Below are 16,335 nucleotides of genomic sequence, written 5' to 3' on the forward strand. Positions count from 1 at the left end.
ACCCCCACCCAAATTTGTTTCGCCTATTATGTACTCTAGACTAGGCTACTATGTAATATTACTCGTAACGAAAAATAAGAAAAGAAAAGAAGCTAGGCTAAAAATATTTAAATCGCCCTTGTCTGGTGTTTTGCTTTACTTTGTTCAAAGTCCTAGGCTAGGGCAGGAAATGCTCGTTATTTCCGAGTTGACCTCTTTTTCATACTCGCTACTTGCATGCTAATTTTATTGACTCAAATAAGAGAAAAAAACGGGGATTTAGATTTTACTCGCTATTTCCGAGTTCTCGCTATTTCCGAGTACGTTACTTTCATGTTCTACTGTAATATGAAATTGAATGAACATTTTGGGTTTCCCCTTTATCAACAAAACAGGATGAATGAAACACTACAGATGAATGAGATAATGTGATAGTGGCGTTGTCACATCGTAACATGTTCATTTGATCTGTTCTTGTAATAAAATCGAAGCTTACATTCAATTTCATATTATTTATTACAATTTTACAAAAGAAATGCACTGTGACGTCCAACACAAGGTTTAGGATTTGTATCTTTAATTACTGATCATAACAAGAAATTAGCAATAATAATCTTGAATCAAACGAAAAAAGATAGAAATTTCCTTACAAGAAAAGAAGATTTTAAAAATCTTTAACAATAGAATATTTTGTACATTAATTTGTTCAAAATTACATCAATTGAATTTCCCACATTGCATTGCTCAGTATTTTGTATGAGAGCCGTTAGCTTGCATCAGATCCTGAAATCTGTGTCTCATTATTGATGTTAATGCATGGATACGTTCTTTGGTTTGATTGTTCCAAATGCTATTCAATGTTTCAAACTAAGCATTTGGATTCAATGCAAATTTTCGAGTCTTGAGGGTCTGTTTGATCAAACTTCAAGCATTCTGATAGGATTCATATTGGGACTGATTTTCGGCCATGGCAATGTCTGAAAATTGTGGTTTTCAAGAAATTATTATGCGATGGGACGTTGTCCTGCATAAAAAATCAATATCATAGTCATTGTTTTCAAAGAAAGGAATGACGCATGTCAGTAGGATTTGCTCAACATAATCTTGTGCTCGGAGACGTCCAGTAATTTTGAAGAGAGGTATTTTCTGATCGCCAACAATACCACCCCATATGGTAACCACACTGTATCCTTGATTTTTGACATTATACACTCATTTTGTCGATCATTGCACAGTAGTCTCCTGTCCAAAGAGTCTACTTTGAAAGTTGCTTCATCACTGAACAGAACTTTCGACCATTGCTCTTGCGTCCAAAGAATGTGACCACAAGCCTCAGCCATTCATGCTAATTTAGATTGTTCCATCAAGAACAGACGTATAGCTGGCCTTTGCGCAGTCAGACCAACAAGTTTTAGGCGACGTGTAATAGTTTGCTTGCTTACTCCTACATCTTTGGCTGTTGATGTCGCATTGTTAAAAGGGCTATTTTTTAAAACAAATTATTTCATCATTCTCTCCTTTGTTAGTAATACTAGGACGGCCAGATTATGGTAGGTCCTTAGCTATTCAATGGCATCTGTTCTTACTGAACAGTTTATATACAGTTCTTTCAGTGGCATGGAGTACATTTGCCACATCTATCACTCTACTGCCGTCTTCAATGTTGCCAATTATTTTGTATCTGTCTTCTGTTGTTAATCTGGCATTGTCAGAAAGGTTTCTGATGAAGTACATCATTATAAAGAAAGCAATAAATGGAGATAATTAATAAGGTGACGTCATTGTCGAAAATGTCATTCAATAGCAATAACCAATGGTATTCTGGCTACATGAAAACATCTGTAAGTTACATGGACCTGACTCAGACAAAAAAAACGCATTTTCTGTGATAACTTGCAACAGCCAAATTTTGTACTTAAATTTTAAATGGCTGTATCTTGAATACTAAAGCCATAGATGAATAACATTTTCACCTTTATAAGGGAAATTCATTCTTCTTTAAAATGATTTGAAATACGAGAAAATTTCTTTACATGTAAAAAAAATAACAGCAAAAGAAAAATGTGAACTTTCTTTTCGACGTGAGTAGAGTATATAAAGGCATTTGCATACATATGAATTAGCTGTATATTAGTTCAGTGAATTACACTGCATCACATTTTCCTCAAACTTCATGGTTATAAGCAAATCTGGTTGAGGAATTCATATTTCAAGAAGCCTATGCTTAGCTATTTTAATTTAAAAATTTCATTTGTAACTCTTATTAGTAGCTACCTTGTTGTTTTTAAGGGTGTGTATGCATCCAAGGTATATACATAATTTGAGTTTTAAAAGTTTGTACTGGGTACTGAGGAGGGAGAGGGGGGGGGGGGGGGTGGATTTGAAGAAAAATTTGTAATTGTGACAGAGAGTCATTGGAAAATGTAATTCAGGAAATATTATATTCGTCTTTTCAGTGAATATATATATTCAAGAAGGTTGTGCTGCAATGTTCAGATTAGCTTCATGATGAAAAATTAACACTTCGAGTATTTCAGAACTATTTATTTTTTAATCCAATATTTAAGGAGAAAGAATAAAATCACAAGAAGATCAGAAAACAAGGATATTCAACCAGTCTGTCCAAAAGAAGTGGTAAACTCTTCAAAACGGTATAATTCAGCTTTAGAGACGGTAGGTCGATGGGATTTCATACATGTAAGAAAATCTTGAAGATTAACAGCTCTGGCACATATCTGGATTGAGACACAAGAAAATGACCTCATAACACATGATGAAAGTTTTTTATTGAAATAAAGGAGTGTGGGTTGGCATAGTCATATGGTCTTTGCTTCGCACTCCAGAAATACCAAGTCCCCATTACAATGTATGATGACATTGTGCAATTTGCCTATTTCCCATTGGGGATGAATCCAGAGAGTTTCTTTAAAGATAATTTTAGTACTATAATTTGCTAGTCTGTGGTCTGTGAGTAGGAGGCTGCATTGATATAAAGATCAGTTTAGTCATATATTATAATTATTGTCTGAGGCATCAATTCTTCAGCATACATTTCACTATGTTGTCAATGAGATCTTAAAAATTCATGGATGCTTTAGAAGATAATCTCCAGTTGCATGATAAGGCAGTATATCAGGCTGCCACAATAAGGGCACTTACCCATAGCGGGCAGGGAGGTACATACTGTATCTTCTATCCCCTTATATTTGTTTTCCAACATGCTTTGTCTTTGTCTCGGAATGAGATTATTTGGTTTTGTCCGGCACTGGCAGGAATCCTAGCTGGGAGGGAAGCAGTCAAATGCATAGTTATTGTTTTGGGGGATGATATTTTTTTTCCTTGTAAATCATCGCTCTGTTATGTATTATTATAATATTTATTTTGAATGTATAATGTAAGCATTTGAGTGTATTCCTCTTTGCTGGATTTTGTGCTTGTGTTCAGATGAGACTTATAGGTGTTCTCAAACTAAGTACATTGGTGGTATGCTCTTGGAATCTACATCTGATCCCTATTTGTTCTCAGTTCCCCTTTGTCTTACTTTATCTTGGGTGCTTTAATTGTAATTCTAGAACTTTTTACTATCCCATTATCTTCCTTTTTACTGGCACTGATATGACCTAAATGTGTTGCAAGCGCCGTAAAACCCTTAAAAACAAACAAAACAAACAAGGGCACTTACTTTTATGACTCCATTGATCATCACTTGTAAGCGGTCACAGCTGTTTTGCGTGCCCATGGCCACAACAGTCTGTGGTCACCCAGTGTTCCCCTAATGCTGATTTTATCGTCAGGAATCTTCACATCAAAAGTGAACACCATTTGCCTATCAAGTCTGGCATTCAAGCCCGCTACCTCTATATAGACTGCAATGACTCTTTCAGGGAGGATTACTGATTTTTTAATAAGGACTGGAGATCTGACCAGTGAATATCCCATTGAGAAAAAGAGTGGTCTTAACTTTGGTAAGAAGTTCTCCACCCTCAATTCTGGGAAGAGAAGAATCTAGTTGGCTATGAATAGATCAAGTCGATCTGTGGCCACCAAACATAAGCTTGTTCAATGTAATTCTCCCTTACTCTCCCGCAGTGTGGATCTGCAAGATACAAAGCACCTGGTGTTCTTTAACAAGTGACAAACCAGAGGTGGTCAAATATGTGTTGGTTTATCCAATGACCAAATAGAATACCATAAGCTGGAATTATAAACTACCAGATATTGCTGCTGAGGTTTACCAGATCCCTTTTACAAGGATTTAATGCCTTCATGTTCACACATCATGCATTGCTTTTCTATGTCAGAGGAGAGAGCGGGGACTTTTAAACAACTAAAAGAGTGGAATTCAAATACATAAAAATATACTAGTATTACTAGTTTACTTTTAAATACATACTCCCCCTCTCCCTTTTTTTTTCTACTTCTTTAAAAGAAAAAAACAGCTGAACCATCATCAAGCTAATTATCATCCACTGTATACAATTCTGGTTTCTATTACTTATGATAATTCACAAATCAGTTTAAATTTTGTTCACAATAAATTACAACAAACCTTTTCAGGTGGTATCTCTGATATTCTTGCTCTGATCCCTTTAGAATGTGTTCCTTCGCATGGTTTCCATTTCCCATCTGTTTTAAGAAACAATGCTTGAGTACAGTTTGGATTCGTAAGATTAACATAGAAACCAAGTTTTAAGATAAATATTATTTTAAGACACTGACAAAGGAATTTAAACAAAATATTTACTGCACTTGCTAGAGGATCTTGCAACTTGCAATTGAATGCCATTGACATGCATAATTTGTAAGTAGACTTATTATACTGAACACATGTGGACTATACAACTACAACAATAATAAATATAATTTGTATAGCATCCTATATATCCCTCCAGGCACTAAACATTCAGATTATACGAAATACCTAGCATACCATTCTGACAAAAAATAATGATAAGTATTGGAATGTTAGCTTCAATTTATTAAATGAAGACAGATACTGTGGATGTTTTGGTTTCCCCTTTATCAACAAAACACGATGAATGAAACACTAAGGACGAATAAAAATGACAAAAGACAATCGCTATTCAACAAGGACATCCACTCTTATTAATGTTATATTAATTTCTCTGCTATTTAATTTTTTGTCTTATATATAAGACAATTTTAGCCAAGCAAACTAAAGGAGGCTCTTTATTACTAGAATATATAGCTACTGCAATAAAGTATATAGTCTTGATAAGTTGATCCAATTATGAGGCCCAATTGAAGAATTAGTTAATTGAAACGCTGCTTAATTGACACAATTTGTGCGTAATGTCACTGCTCTATTTTATACATACCTTGTGTAATTTCCCATTTAATGGTGGTTTGAAGATCTCTGATGGGCTGAAGCAGTGCACCCAGTGTAAGCGTTGAAAGGTCACTGCCCGAATAGCCATCAGTCTGAGTGGCTAGTGTTGACCACTCCTCAGTTGAAATATTCACAGGGTTCTCTTTTATGTGCAACTTCAACATATCCAAACGTGATTGACTGCATAAAAAAGTGAGATTTTATGAAATGCAATACCCACTAAACATGCTTAAAGTGCTTCATAAACACCCAAGCCAGCAGCAAGAGATATGCAGCCTGTAAAGCACTACCTTAATTTCATTTCCATAGATGCAATGTTGCTAATGTCGAGGTGGGGCTTTGTGGTCTAGTTAGTGGTATGACACAGGGCTTGTGATGTATTGGTCCTAGGTTCGAGTACTATTGTGGGCCGTTCAAAATAGTCATTGGAAAAGTCTTTACTCACATTTTCTCACCTTGCTCAAGTGTAAAATTAGGAATTGTCTTGGATTTGGACTGATTCACTTTGCCAAGGGATCTTTTTCCTGAAAAGAAGCTGTAAGATGTGTATATACAGTCCACTCCGGATAATCGCAACACCTTGGGATCAGTGAAAATGTTGCGATTAATCAAAGTTGCAATTAACCGAAGTTGAGTTTCTAGTCCATTATCGCAACATCATACACATATATGGTAAACTCAAACCTGTTGTTGTAAACATTGTTCTAAGTCCACCACATACTGAGCAATATGATTGAAATAAAAACCAAATGGCAGCCCTTTATATATTTTTTTTTCAAGCAAAAGCAGATTAGATGCAAGACGACATCTTAATCAGATTTGATTAACTTTCACTCTTTTGTTCTCAACATTTTTAAGAGTCAAGGAGATTAGCTGTGATGGGAGAATATAAACTCTCACCAAACTCGTTGGTCAAAGAGCACAATTGTCAATCCCAAAACAAAGGATATCTCTTTACAACTGTCATTGTCCATCTGTTGTAAAAATTATACCCAGTCCCCTTGCCTCCTATTTAATGGCCACACTAACCCATACTGCAAAGCCCCACCCCCTTTTGTCTAAAATAGAGTGGTGACACACTAATGTAGCATTAAATTCCGCTCACTCTCGATTTTTCAACTTGTCACGATTTCTTCCATGATGAAATTTAATCATGATATTTTGTCTGATTTACCACTTGTTGAGGGCAAAAATTTGTTGCGATTAACTGAAGTTTGTTGCAATTAACCAGTGACTTTTATATAGAATTAATTCTGTTTCTTGGGAAATGTTGCGATTATCTGAAAGTTGCAATTAACTGAGTTGCGATTATCCAGAGTGAACTGTACATACAGATTTTTCTCTGGCTGATGAGAATTTTCATTTTGTCATTGTAAACAATCTTTCTGTCTTGTAATAGTATTTGTTGGAAATTTGAATGCATCCCTTTTATGACAATACTAAACCCATCTGGATCAATTATTTATATTCTAAGATTTTTGCAAGCACTTATGACTTCAATATCTATGTTCTTTAATTCACCCTATGTCAGTGTCTATTTTCCTTTTTCTAACCTCTGATATAACTAAAAAGCCATTGCCAATAAACACCTAACCACAAGAAAAAGGTGAACCATTGCTTTTGTATCCATTAGCATGATAATTATAGCACATTACATATTTTATCTGAAACAATTTCATCAGGTGTTTGGCCTAATTACTTTCAAACAATTTTTCTTTGACGATGAAGACTTTTTTAAAAAGTGAAAATTATTCTTATAGTAATATTAAACTTTTCAATCAGTTTCAGAAAATATATGAGAAACAAAATCAATGTACATGCACATGTATACAAATAAACATACTAGTCAGGTAAAGGAATATATATCCTCTTCTGAAAACGTCTCAAGAAGGCAGTATCTAGATCCCAAGGACAGTTGGTGGCACACAGCAATAATATCTTGGGATTGGCACATTGTAGAGCTCCATCCATCTGGATCAGTAGTTCAGTCTTAATGCGACGAGTTCCTTCATCCTCTCTTGAACTACGATGACGGCATAGACTATCAATCTCATCTATGAAAATTATCTGTGCAACACATTTACGAAACACATTTTAAAATGTGTTGAGATTTTGTATGTATAACATACGGAAATTTTGGCAAGACATCACAGTCAGGTAACGTCCTTGTCTTAAACTTTTAAAAACACTAGTTTATTACCATTTGGGAGGCAATTATTTTTTCAGCTTGTCTAAGAATATTAACACAAATTTGCAACCCTCTAAGTAGCCTATTACATCACGGTTTACTTTGCCAGTTGCAATCACAGCCAGCACGCATGTATGTGTGTGCGTATGTGCCACAATTTTTTAGTGAGTCGCACAGAGTTAACTTTGAGTGGAATTCCTGCTGAAGCTGACGACCTCATTAGTAACAATACCCCAAACAGAAAAGAAACATGACTGTTGCCAGGTTTTGACTTCAAGCAATTTGACCTCTTGTGAACTGCATTGTAACCTAAAAAATGAAATCATCTCTAATCATACAATCAGTTGAGAACCCCTGTGGTGATTAAAAGAACCTAGATGGTAAGTCTGTTATTACCTAGATATAGAATTATATTCAGGCAAACTGAGAACAAAAGACTGCACTCATTCATGAGAAAAATAGGCACTCAAGCAAAATGGGTATTTAGCTCACTGGCAATCGAGGGAACTTTTGTATCATAAATTTGTTTCATCTGTATTCTCTCCTTCAATTATAAGGTCATTTGGTCTTTACAACAATTATATATTTAAGTGATCAACTGATTAATTAACTGATGATTTCCAGTTACAAATTTCTTCAAGAATAAAAATACTGATGGTACATAATTGATTAATAATTACTGTTTGTCCATCCTGGCTGTTTGCATGATGAAAAAGCTCTTTGATAAGCCTGTAAAGAAAATGAACAATGATCTGTGATGGATAATGACATAAAGTCATATATTTAATAATGGAACTGTATGGAAAAAAAACTCAAATAAATAAATCTAGTGAATATAAAGGACGATTTGGAATAGCAGCAATGACGGGACTAAGGTTAGATTACGTTATCTTAAATTCAAAGCTGTATCTGCAGAGGTATCGTTGGATGCATTGTTACAACTTATAAAGAAATCAACCAATGAACAAAAAGAAAATCACTAAAACAAGATAAAAAAAAAACAAACAAAGAAAATACCAGGGATGATTCATATCCAATATCGCATAAAATTCCAGGCTATTGAATCCAAGTTTATTTTATGTAAAAGTCAATTAGATACATGTTGATTTGTTTTATGGGTATAGTAAAAACTTGACGCAACATCCACTAAACGTGCTCAAAGCACGTAAAAGGGGGTCGCTATCCAATTGCAACACTTAATATGTAGGACTAGAATGACGCCTGTGAGGCGGAATTGCAATTTTTTTTTTTCGACAAACACATTGCTGTTAACGGCCAGGTACTCATTATACACCTGAGTATGGTGTGAGAATGTGAATAAAGAGCCTTTTCCAAGGATTCAAATATGCGATGCTCAGAACATAAATCGAATCCAGGACCTTTTGTAAACATAATTCAATTAATTTAATGAAATATTGCATATTAAAAACTCAAAATAGTTTAATAATTTTATCCAGAATATGACATATCATAAACATAATGGCATTGTTTTCTTCCAATTTAGAGTTTGTTTTGTTTTTATTTGTTTTTTTTTTAATTTGCTTTAGATGTTTTTTTCTTAAAGAAACGAAAAATAAAAAGAAATTTATTTGAAATTGATTTTTCTTTTTCTTAGGATTTTAATATCAATGAATCTATTTGAAAGTTGTAAACTTACTTTTCACTCTCTCCGACCCAAGAAGACATAAGATCTGTACTGGACACACAATAAAAAGTGGCTTTTACCTCTGTGGACACAGCTTTGGCAAGATGAGACTTGCCTGTGCCTGGAGGGCCAAACAAAAGAATACGCTGCCAAGGACGCCGGCCACCTAAACAATAAGCAAAGCATATTAAAAAGAGTGTACTTTTATAATAAAACCTTCATACATAATGAGAAAATACTAGTTTCACCTGCTCCTTTGTTTGTTTGCTTGTTTAAGAAGTTATTAAATTCAGTATGATGTAATGAGAAACACCAATTCCCATTTTTTATCCACATCCCTGCACTAAAAACTTGCACAGATCCAACAACAGCTTTGATTGAACAAGGAAATAAAAATGTGTGCTTCTGGATTTCATATTCATAAGTAACAATTCTGAGATGAAATGCATTTAACTAGACTTCAAACACAATAAGATGTGCCCCAAAAATCCACTGTAACATCTGAGAAAGACTGCATGAGATATCTCACCAGAAAAAAATACAATACGAAAATGAAACAAAAGATTAATTTATTCTGAATAAAAAAATATGAGTATTATGTGACAAAATGTCATATAGAAGGAAGAAAAAGAAAGCATAAAAAATTAGCGTTCCACATTCTTTGTTGATACTCAAATGGGATGGCCTGGGTCTTCAAAGATAACTTTTCGCTTTAATTTTTCTCTTTAGTTCTATATGTGGTGCATTCAACCCTTTTTCAGACTTTGATATTGTTTCAGTGCCTGACCTTAAATTTTTTAACCTTAATGTTTTCATATTTTTAATACTTGCCTTTGAAACACACATATATATTGAAAATTAATGATAATTACTGCACACACAGACACACACACACACACACACACACACACACACACACACACACACAACAACAACAACAACAACAAAAGAGGAAAAGGAAAAAAATACAAAAAATATAAATATATATATATATATATATATATATATATATATATATATATATATATATATATATATATATATAAATATATATATATATATATATATATATATATATATATATATATATATATATACAAAAGAAAAAGAGAAACATTAATAACAAACGGTGCTGAAGCTTCTATACCTGAGAAAAGATGTGGAAACATCAATGGCATGATAATGGCGTCATAGAGAGATCTCTTGGATTCCTTCAAACCTATGACATCATCAAACCTTATATGGTCACCTGAGAGGATTGTGGATTCAATGATTCCCTGTCGGTTTCGAGTCTGAGAATCTCCTCCACTCATGGCTTCATCTTCTGTAGATTGGACCTTGGAGACTGAGATTAATATTAATATTGTTGTATCCGGCTGGTGGATGTTATGTATTTTACCTTAATGCATAGCAGCAATATATACCTCAACAAAAGAAATTGTCCGTCCATTTGACTCCGTCACGAAGTTGTCTGGACTATTTCTGTCTCCCTTGAGACAGATCCTTAGAACAATATTCACAATGAGGATGAATAAAGGTAATTCTATATATTTATCAATTAATTCAGTTACACTTATCATATCATCAAGATTTTTTAATATAAATTGATTTGATGAAGCCATAATGGACAGAATAACAGCTCATCCTAAGGTTTTTTTTTTAATATATATATATATATATATATATATATATATATATATATATATATATATATATATATATATATATATATATATATATATAATTATACATGCACAGACGCATACATTTATAGAATAATCATATACATACTAGCTGGAGAATTTCTTATGTTTCTGCCTTTCCCACAATCAGGAGACATTTGTACCATATCTGTAGTGAGAACAGTTTGACTTGCATCGGGAACTGATAGACAAAGATGTTGGTTTTGGTTCAAGTTTTGGAGCTTATTGGTCAATACGTTTATATGAGCCGCCAGACTACCAGAAAGACTGGAGAATGCTGTCTGAAAAAAAAATATATATAAAAACAGCTTAGAAGAAACATAGATTGTTTTTATAGTCACCTTATTAAATTTTTGTATTATTCAAGAAGCTTGCATCGTCCATTTTTGGAGGGGGGATTGATACCATATCAAGAGTTTTGGTGTTAGCATTTTTGAAACTTACAATACTTTACGGATCTAGGCTGTCAACAGCATTATTCCATCACAATACGAGGGTGCTAAAGTCAAAAGGGCTAAAAGTTTGGGCATCATAGTCATAGTCATGTCATCCCTGCCAACTACATGAGAATGTCTTATTCTACCTTCTGGGCAATACCACCTGTAGGTCAGGCTCCTATCCAGTGTTACCCCTAGGTATTGAAGTTTAGAGCATATCCGAGAAATTGACGTTTGACCACTGGCTAACAATATATAATTACAACAAGCTTATGCGGTCTAAGGGGAAGTTGGACGCTCTAGTCTGTGAATTTTTATCATCATTTAATGCAGTTTAAGGGCTTAAACAAACACATACTGCTGGTTAGGATTCTTTCAGACTAGTTACAAGACTGGCACAACTAGATTTGCAGAACGGGATAGTGGCTTTAAATGAGCAACCTTAGAGGTTCAATGGAACGTTCTTCCCTTCCGTACAGGCACCATAACACCTCTTATCATATCAGTATAAGTAGAGAAATGATTTTCATGCATATAATAATTTATACATAGACTTTTGATGATTTGATATTATTAAAAGTATTGCATTGTCTAATGACAAGTACGTTTTTAATTTATTTTATTCTACATTTATGTTAACATTGAGTAAACGACAGCAAATTTCCTTTTTAGGGCAATGCGGATTTATCAATATTATCTTACCTTGAGAAAATCGTCTTTTTCATAATCTATTTGCTCTTTGATGATGATAGAGCATCTATGGATGTTTTCTAACATCATATCAATGTCCACATTAGATGATTTGTTGCCTTCCACCAGAGCTTGCTGCAAGCTGTGCACCGATTATATTTTTTTTCAAATTGGAGAGAAAAAAAAAATGGCAATAATATTATCACAGGCATATTTCTTTATCTGACACGTTCCTTGAAAATTAAAAATGCAAATGAACGTTTTTTAAAAACATACGTATAATAAATGTTATGTCTGAATGTGTAAAACTTTTTGTTGTTGTTGTTGTTGTTGTTTTATTAGCAATTGATAGAAAAGAATCTTGTCATTTTCACAAATGTTCTGTGCATTTCCAGCATTTTTTTCTGCCAAATGGCTTACAATGACATCGATACATTTTTTATTTGTATTTGTTATATATATATTCATAGGTGTCTATTGCCTTAAAATGTTACAAGTAGCTTAAAGGAATGCGACAAGAAAAGCAACGATTTAAATCAACTAACAGTGAAGTTCGCTCAATTAAAAAAAAATATAAAGTAAATTCAGAAGGAAAAACATGTGACTAAAACGCTAGACACCGTCTATTAACCATACTCACCACATAATTGCATCTGTGGATTAATAATAATAATAATAATAATAATAATAATAATAATAATAATAATAATAATAATAATAATAATAATAATAATGATGATGATGATGATGATGATAATAATAATAATAATAATAATAATAATAATAATAATAATAATAATAATAATAATAATAATAATAATAATAATAATAATAATAATTAGAGAGGTTTCTTCTTAAAATGAAATGTTTCTTACTCTAACTCTAATCTGAGGTGAAGTTTGGCCTCATGGATGAAAAACCTCTCGAAAAACTCAAATGCATAATTCTGTCATAGTTATAGATAGGTCCTATTTACATATACGAGATATATACGTCTAAAATTGAAAGTGTAATAAAGAGTTTGAAGGCAAAGAAACAGAAGAGTGTTGAGTACCTGAAAGTCGATTGTGATCTTGGGTTTCCATTTGTTTCTTGTCCAACTAGATAGTAAGTAGACGTCTAACTTGTGTCGTCTGCTTAGAAGATGTGGTAGGAAAGTTCGTAGTTCAAGTTCAAGGTCATTTTCATTGGTGCCGTCTGATAATTAACTTGTAGATTTTTTACCAATCAAAGCCCAAGTTTTGTGACACACCCTCAAGATGCCCTCTGAGCTGGTTGCTTACAAACAGAAAAATGAAGTTGACATCACTCCCCTGATTCTTTTTGTTTTTCGACCAATAGTTGTGTGATTCGTTTTCACAAGATTCACTCTATCAGAATATATTGATGCTATGCGTTCAACGACCGCGGCGGCATTGGGGTGGGAATGGTGAATTACGTTTATACAGCGGTCGAGGATCGGGGGTTAAAAAAATATCACTTCCGACAGCCGGATATAGATAGAACAAAATTGACGTCACTCAGCTCTTTGTTATTGTTTTTAGCCAGCCAGTTTTATGAGTAGTTTTCACTATATTCTATTAATCAGACTACTGATGCATTTCGCTTAGCAATGGGAGCGATCTATATTCATGTTTTCGCCCACCTGAGTCATCAATCACATGGTTTGTTGCTGTCCAACGATTGGATATTTCTTCAGAAATGTAAACACGCTGTTTTGTTTATGAAAGTTGTAAGCATACCCATGTGTCAAGCTGAACAAAATGACCAATCGTGATGGTAGATATTTCAAAAACTGTGAACACTTGTCTCACTCTGTAGCTGTTTGGTAGTTAAAATTTGGTCTAGATCATTTCTCAAATAAAACAATTGTTATATGCTTACATCAGCATTTTTGTAGTTTAAAATTTGTTCATATCATTTCTCAAATCAAAACAATTGTATACGATAACATCAGCAGGTTGGTAGTTTACGTGCGGCTATGTGGTCTAGTGGTGTGACACTCGCTTTCCGATCGGAAGGTCCTGACTCGGCGCTTAGTTGAGTCCTTGAAGAAGGCCCTTTACTCATATTCTCTCACCGTCAGGTGTAAAATGAGTACCTGGCCGTTAACGGCGTTGTTTTTGTCCGAAAATTTGTTTGTAATATCGCCTAACAGACGCATGTCCCGTCCTAATTGCTCATATGGGAGAAGCTTGTCTTCGGGTTTACGGGTGTGCAATCCACTGCGTGGATAGAATACTGTGGCCACGGTTTTTGAAGTGTTCATCTTCAGGAACAACTTGTCAAAGTAGGATTTGAGTCTGTTAACGTCCTCACAGAGACGGGTCCTCGCCTTAGTTTGAGTAACGAGAGCCCGGTCGTCCGCGTAGCCCAGCCTCAGGGAGGAAGTGTTCGCCATGTCGCTAATGTAGACATTAAACAATATTGATGCCCAAAACAGATCCCCGAGGGACTCCATTCCTCAATTTCAATACTTTGCTCGTGGTGCCTCCCAAGGATACGATATATATCGTATTCTCCAGGGTTTCATCACAGACATAAACACCCTACATAAGCGCAAGGCTTGGAGCCAATGGGTACGTTTGATTCGCGTTTGGAATAATTATAACTTCAAAATCCATACCTGGGATTATGCATTAAATATTTAAGCTCAATACCTACTTATAAGGGCTAAAATGAATTGCATGAACATCTCATGTATAATAAAACGTTACCACTTTTATTTAGAAAAAAACTGTCAAATTATGCTACTTATACTACGGGAATAATACGATGACAAAGTAGCAAAATCCCGCCATGAATGTTTAGGGTTTTCTCTCCTGGAAGTGTCCAAATCCCGGATATACTGATCCACAGACAATTGGGTCCAGGTGCGATGCTTGTACTTGTCGCCCATTGTTATTATGGGATGACTGTGCCATGAGGGGGCAGACTGTGGACCTGTATAGACATCCTGCAACCTAGAGGAACCAAAATTCAAATGATTACACCCTGTAAACTGAAGGAATCTAAGTTCAGATTATTACAAGCTGTAGCTGAGGAAAATCAAAATCTCCTGTAACTCTGAGGAATCTGAATTCAAATGTCTACATCCTGTAACTTGGATGAATCAAATTTCTAATTTCAAATTAAACCTGGAGTAATCTTAATTCAGATGTTTACACCATGTGCAGATGCAGAGAGGCATATTTTGATCAGAAATGGTTACCTGGTTTGATGCCGCATTAATACAAACTAGCTCTTTAAATACCACTCGACATAATTGGAAGGAAGGCCAATATTTTAAATATACAAATTATGTTTTTAAGCAACATTGATTAGTTATGTCGGTTGAAATACTTACGGGGATGAGAACATGTTGTCAACATTGACAACTGCTATTTGACGACGAGGGGGAAGTTCCATGTACTGAATGTGAAGAGATTCCTTCACTTCGCTAGTAATAAAAACATGTTTTAAAAATTTAATTATTTCAATCCAAATCATATTTTTCAAATGTTGGCATCTTTCAAAAATAATTTTCAGGAATTTGATCTCTCTCTCTCTCTCTCTCTCTCTCTCTCTCTCTCTCTCTCTCTCTCTCTCTCTCTCTCTCTCTCTCTCTCTCTCTCTCTCTCTTCTCTTCTCTCTGGCCTTGTACGATACACAATTTTATTAATAGGCTTCCCAATTAATTGATTGATTGATTGATTTTTTTTTTTTGGATTTTTTTTTTTTTTTTTTGGCTTTTGCTTTCCAGCTACCGTGATCGTTGATTTCAACGTCATGACTAGATTTCATTGCGAATTGCTGTTATAATAAATGTCTAAATATAGGTAACTCACGAAAATTAATTTCGCTTAGTGTACTTACTTGTCATCTTTTCGTGTACTACCGTAGTGCTTGCATATAAAGAAGAGTAGGATGATAATAAGGATGACAACAAAGGCAGCAGCAACAGCAATGACAATGATACTATAGTCTGATAATATGGAACTGTCGTCTTCTTTCGTTGTCAACACGTTGTCTTTTGTTGTGCCATCTAGAGACAAATTTTAAAAAGATGTTTGCCATTATTGCTTGAAAACTAATGTCCATTTGGCCTTTTCAGTCATGCAACTAACATGCAAATAACAAATAAAGCTAATTTCAGGTAAGTTATGAAAGCCATGTGCATTTTCTTTTGTTCTGGGTCTGTTTTCTTTTTTGTTTGTTTGTTTACCAAGTGACACAATAAACATGAAACCCAAAGAAAAGACAATAACAACAAAACTACAAGCGTTAGAATAATACAAATTATACCATTTGATAGAACACTCCTCTGCATTTATTCTGACAAAATTTCATGGGTGTTGTAGAAT

General features: G+C 34.3%; 2 protein-coding genes across 6 annotated transcripts in view; both read right to left on the minus strand.

Moving 5' to 3' along the window:
* Positions 1–539: 539 nt before the first annotated feature.
* Positions 540–13,209, minus strand: LOC144968456 (uncharacterized). The gene is made up of 11 exons (XM_078906847.1): positions 13,047–13,209; positions 12,633–12,645; positions 12,005–12,134; positions 10,954–11,146; positions 10,310–10,507; positions 9,175–9,328; positions 8,198–8,246; positions 7,173–7,396; positions 5,319–5,509; positions 4,529–4,605; positions 540–2,714 (listed from the first exon to the last, which is right to left on the minus strand). The coding sequence occupies exons 1-11, from the start codon at positions 13,075–13,077 to the stop codon at positions 2,589–2,591; spliced, it is 1,386 nt and encodes a 461-aa protein (XP_078762973.1). The 5' UTR covers positions 13,078–13,209; the 3' UTR covers positions 540–2,588.
* A 1,486-nt stretch (positions 13,210–14,695) lies between these two features.
* The window catches only part of LOC144968462 (uncharacterized), a 6,776-nt gene continuing 5,136 nt past the window's right edge, over positions 14,696–16,335 (minus strand). For all 5 annotated transcript variants that reach the window (XM_078906857.1, XM_078906858.1, XM_078906856.1 and 2 more), the window contains exons 5-7: positions 15,848–16,016; positions 15,339–15,431; positions 14,696–14,955 (exon numbers count right to left, since the gene is read on the minus strand). In XM_078906857.1, the coding sequence (XP_078762983.1) occupies positions 14,733–14,955; positions 15,339–15,431; positions 15,848–16,016 (485 nt within the window). In that variant the 3' untranslated portion in view covers positions 14,696–14,732. The remainder of the gene's footprint in view (positions 14,956–15,338; positions 15,432–15,847; positions 16,017–16,335) is intronic.

Source organism: Berghia stephanieae, chromosome 3, assembly GCF_034508935.2.
Source record: "Berghia stephanieae isolate SIO BIC M18660-M18661 chromosome 3, UCSD_Bste_1.3, whole genome shotgun sequence".
Classification (NCBI taxonomy): domain Eukaryota; kingdom Metazoa; phylum Mollusca; class Gastropoda; order Nudibranchia; family Aeolidiidae; genus Berghia; species Berghia stephanieae.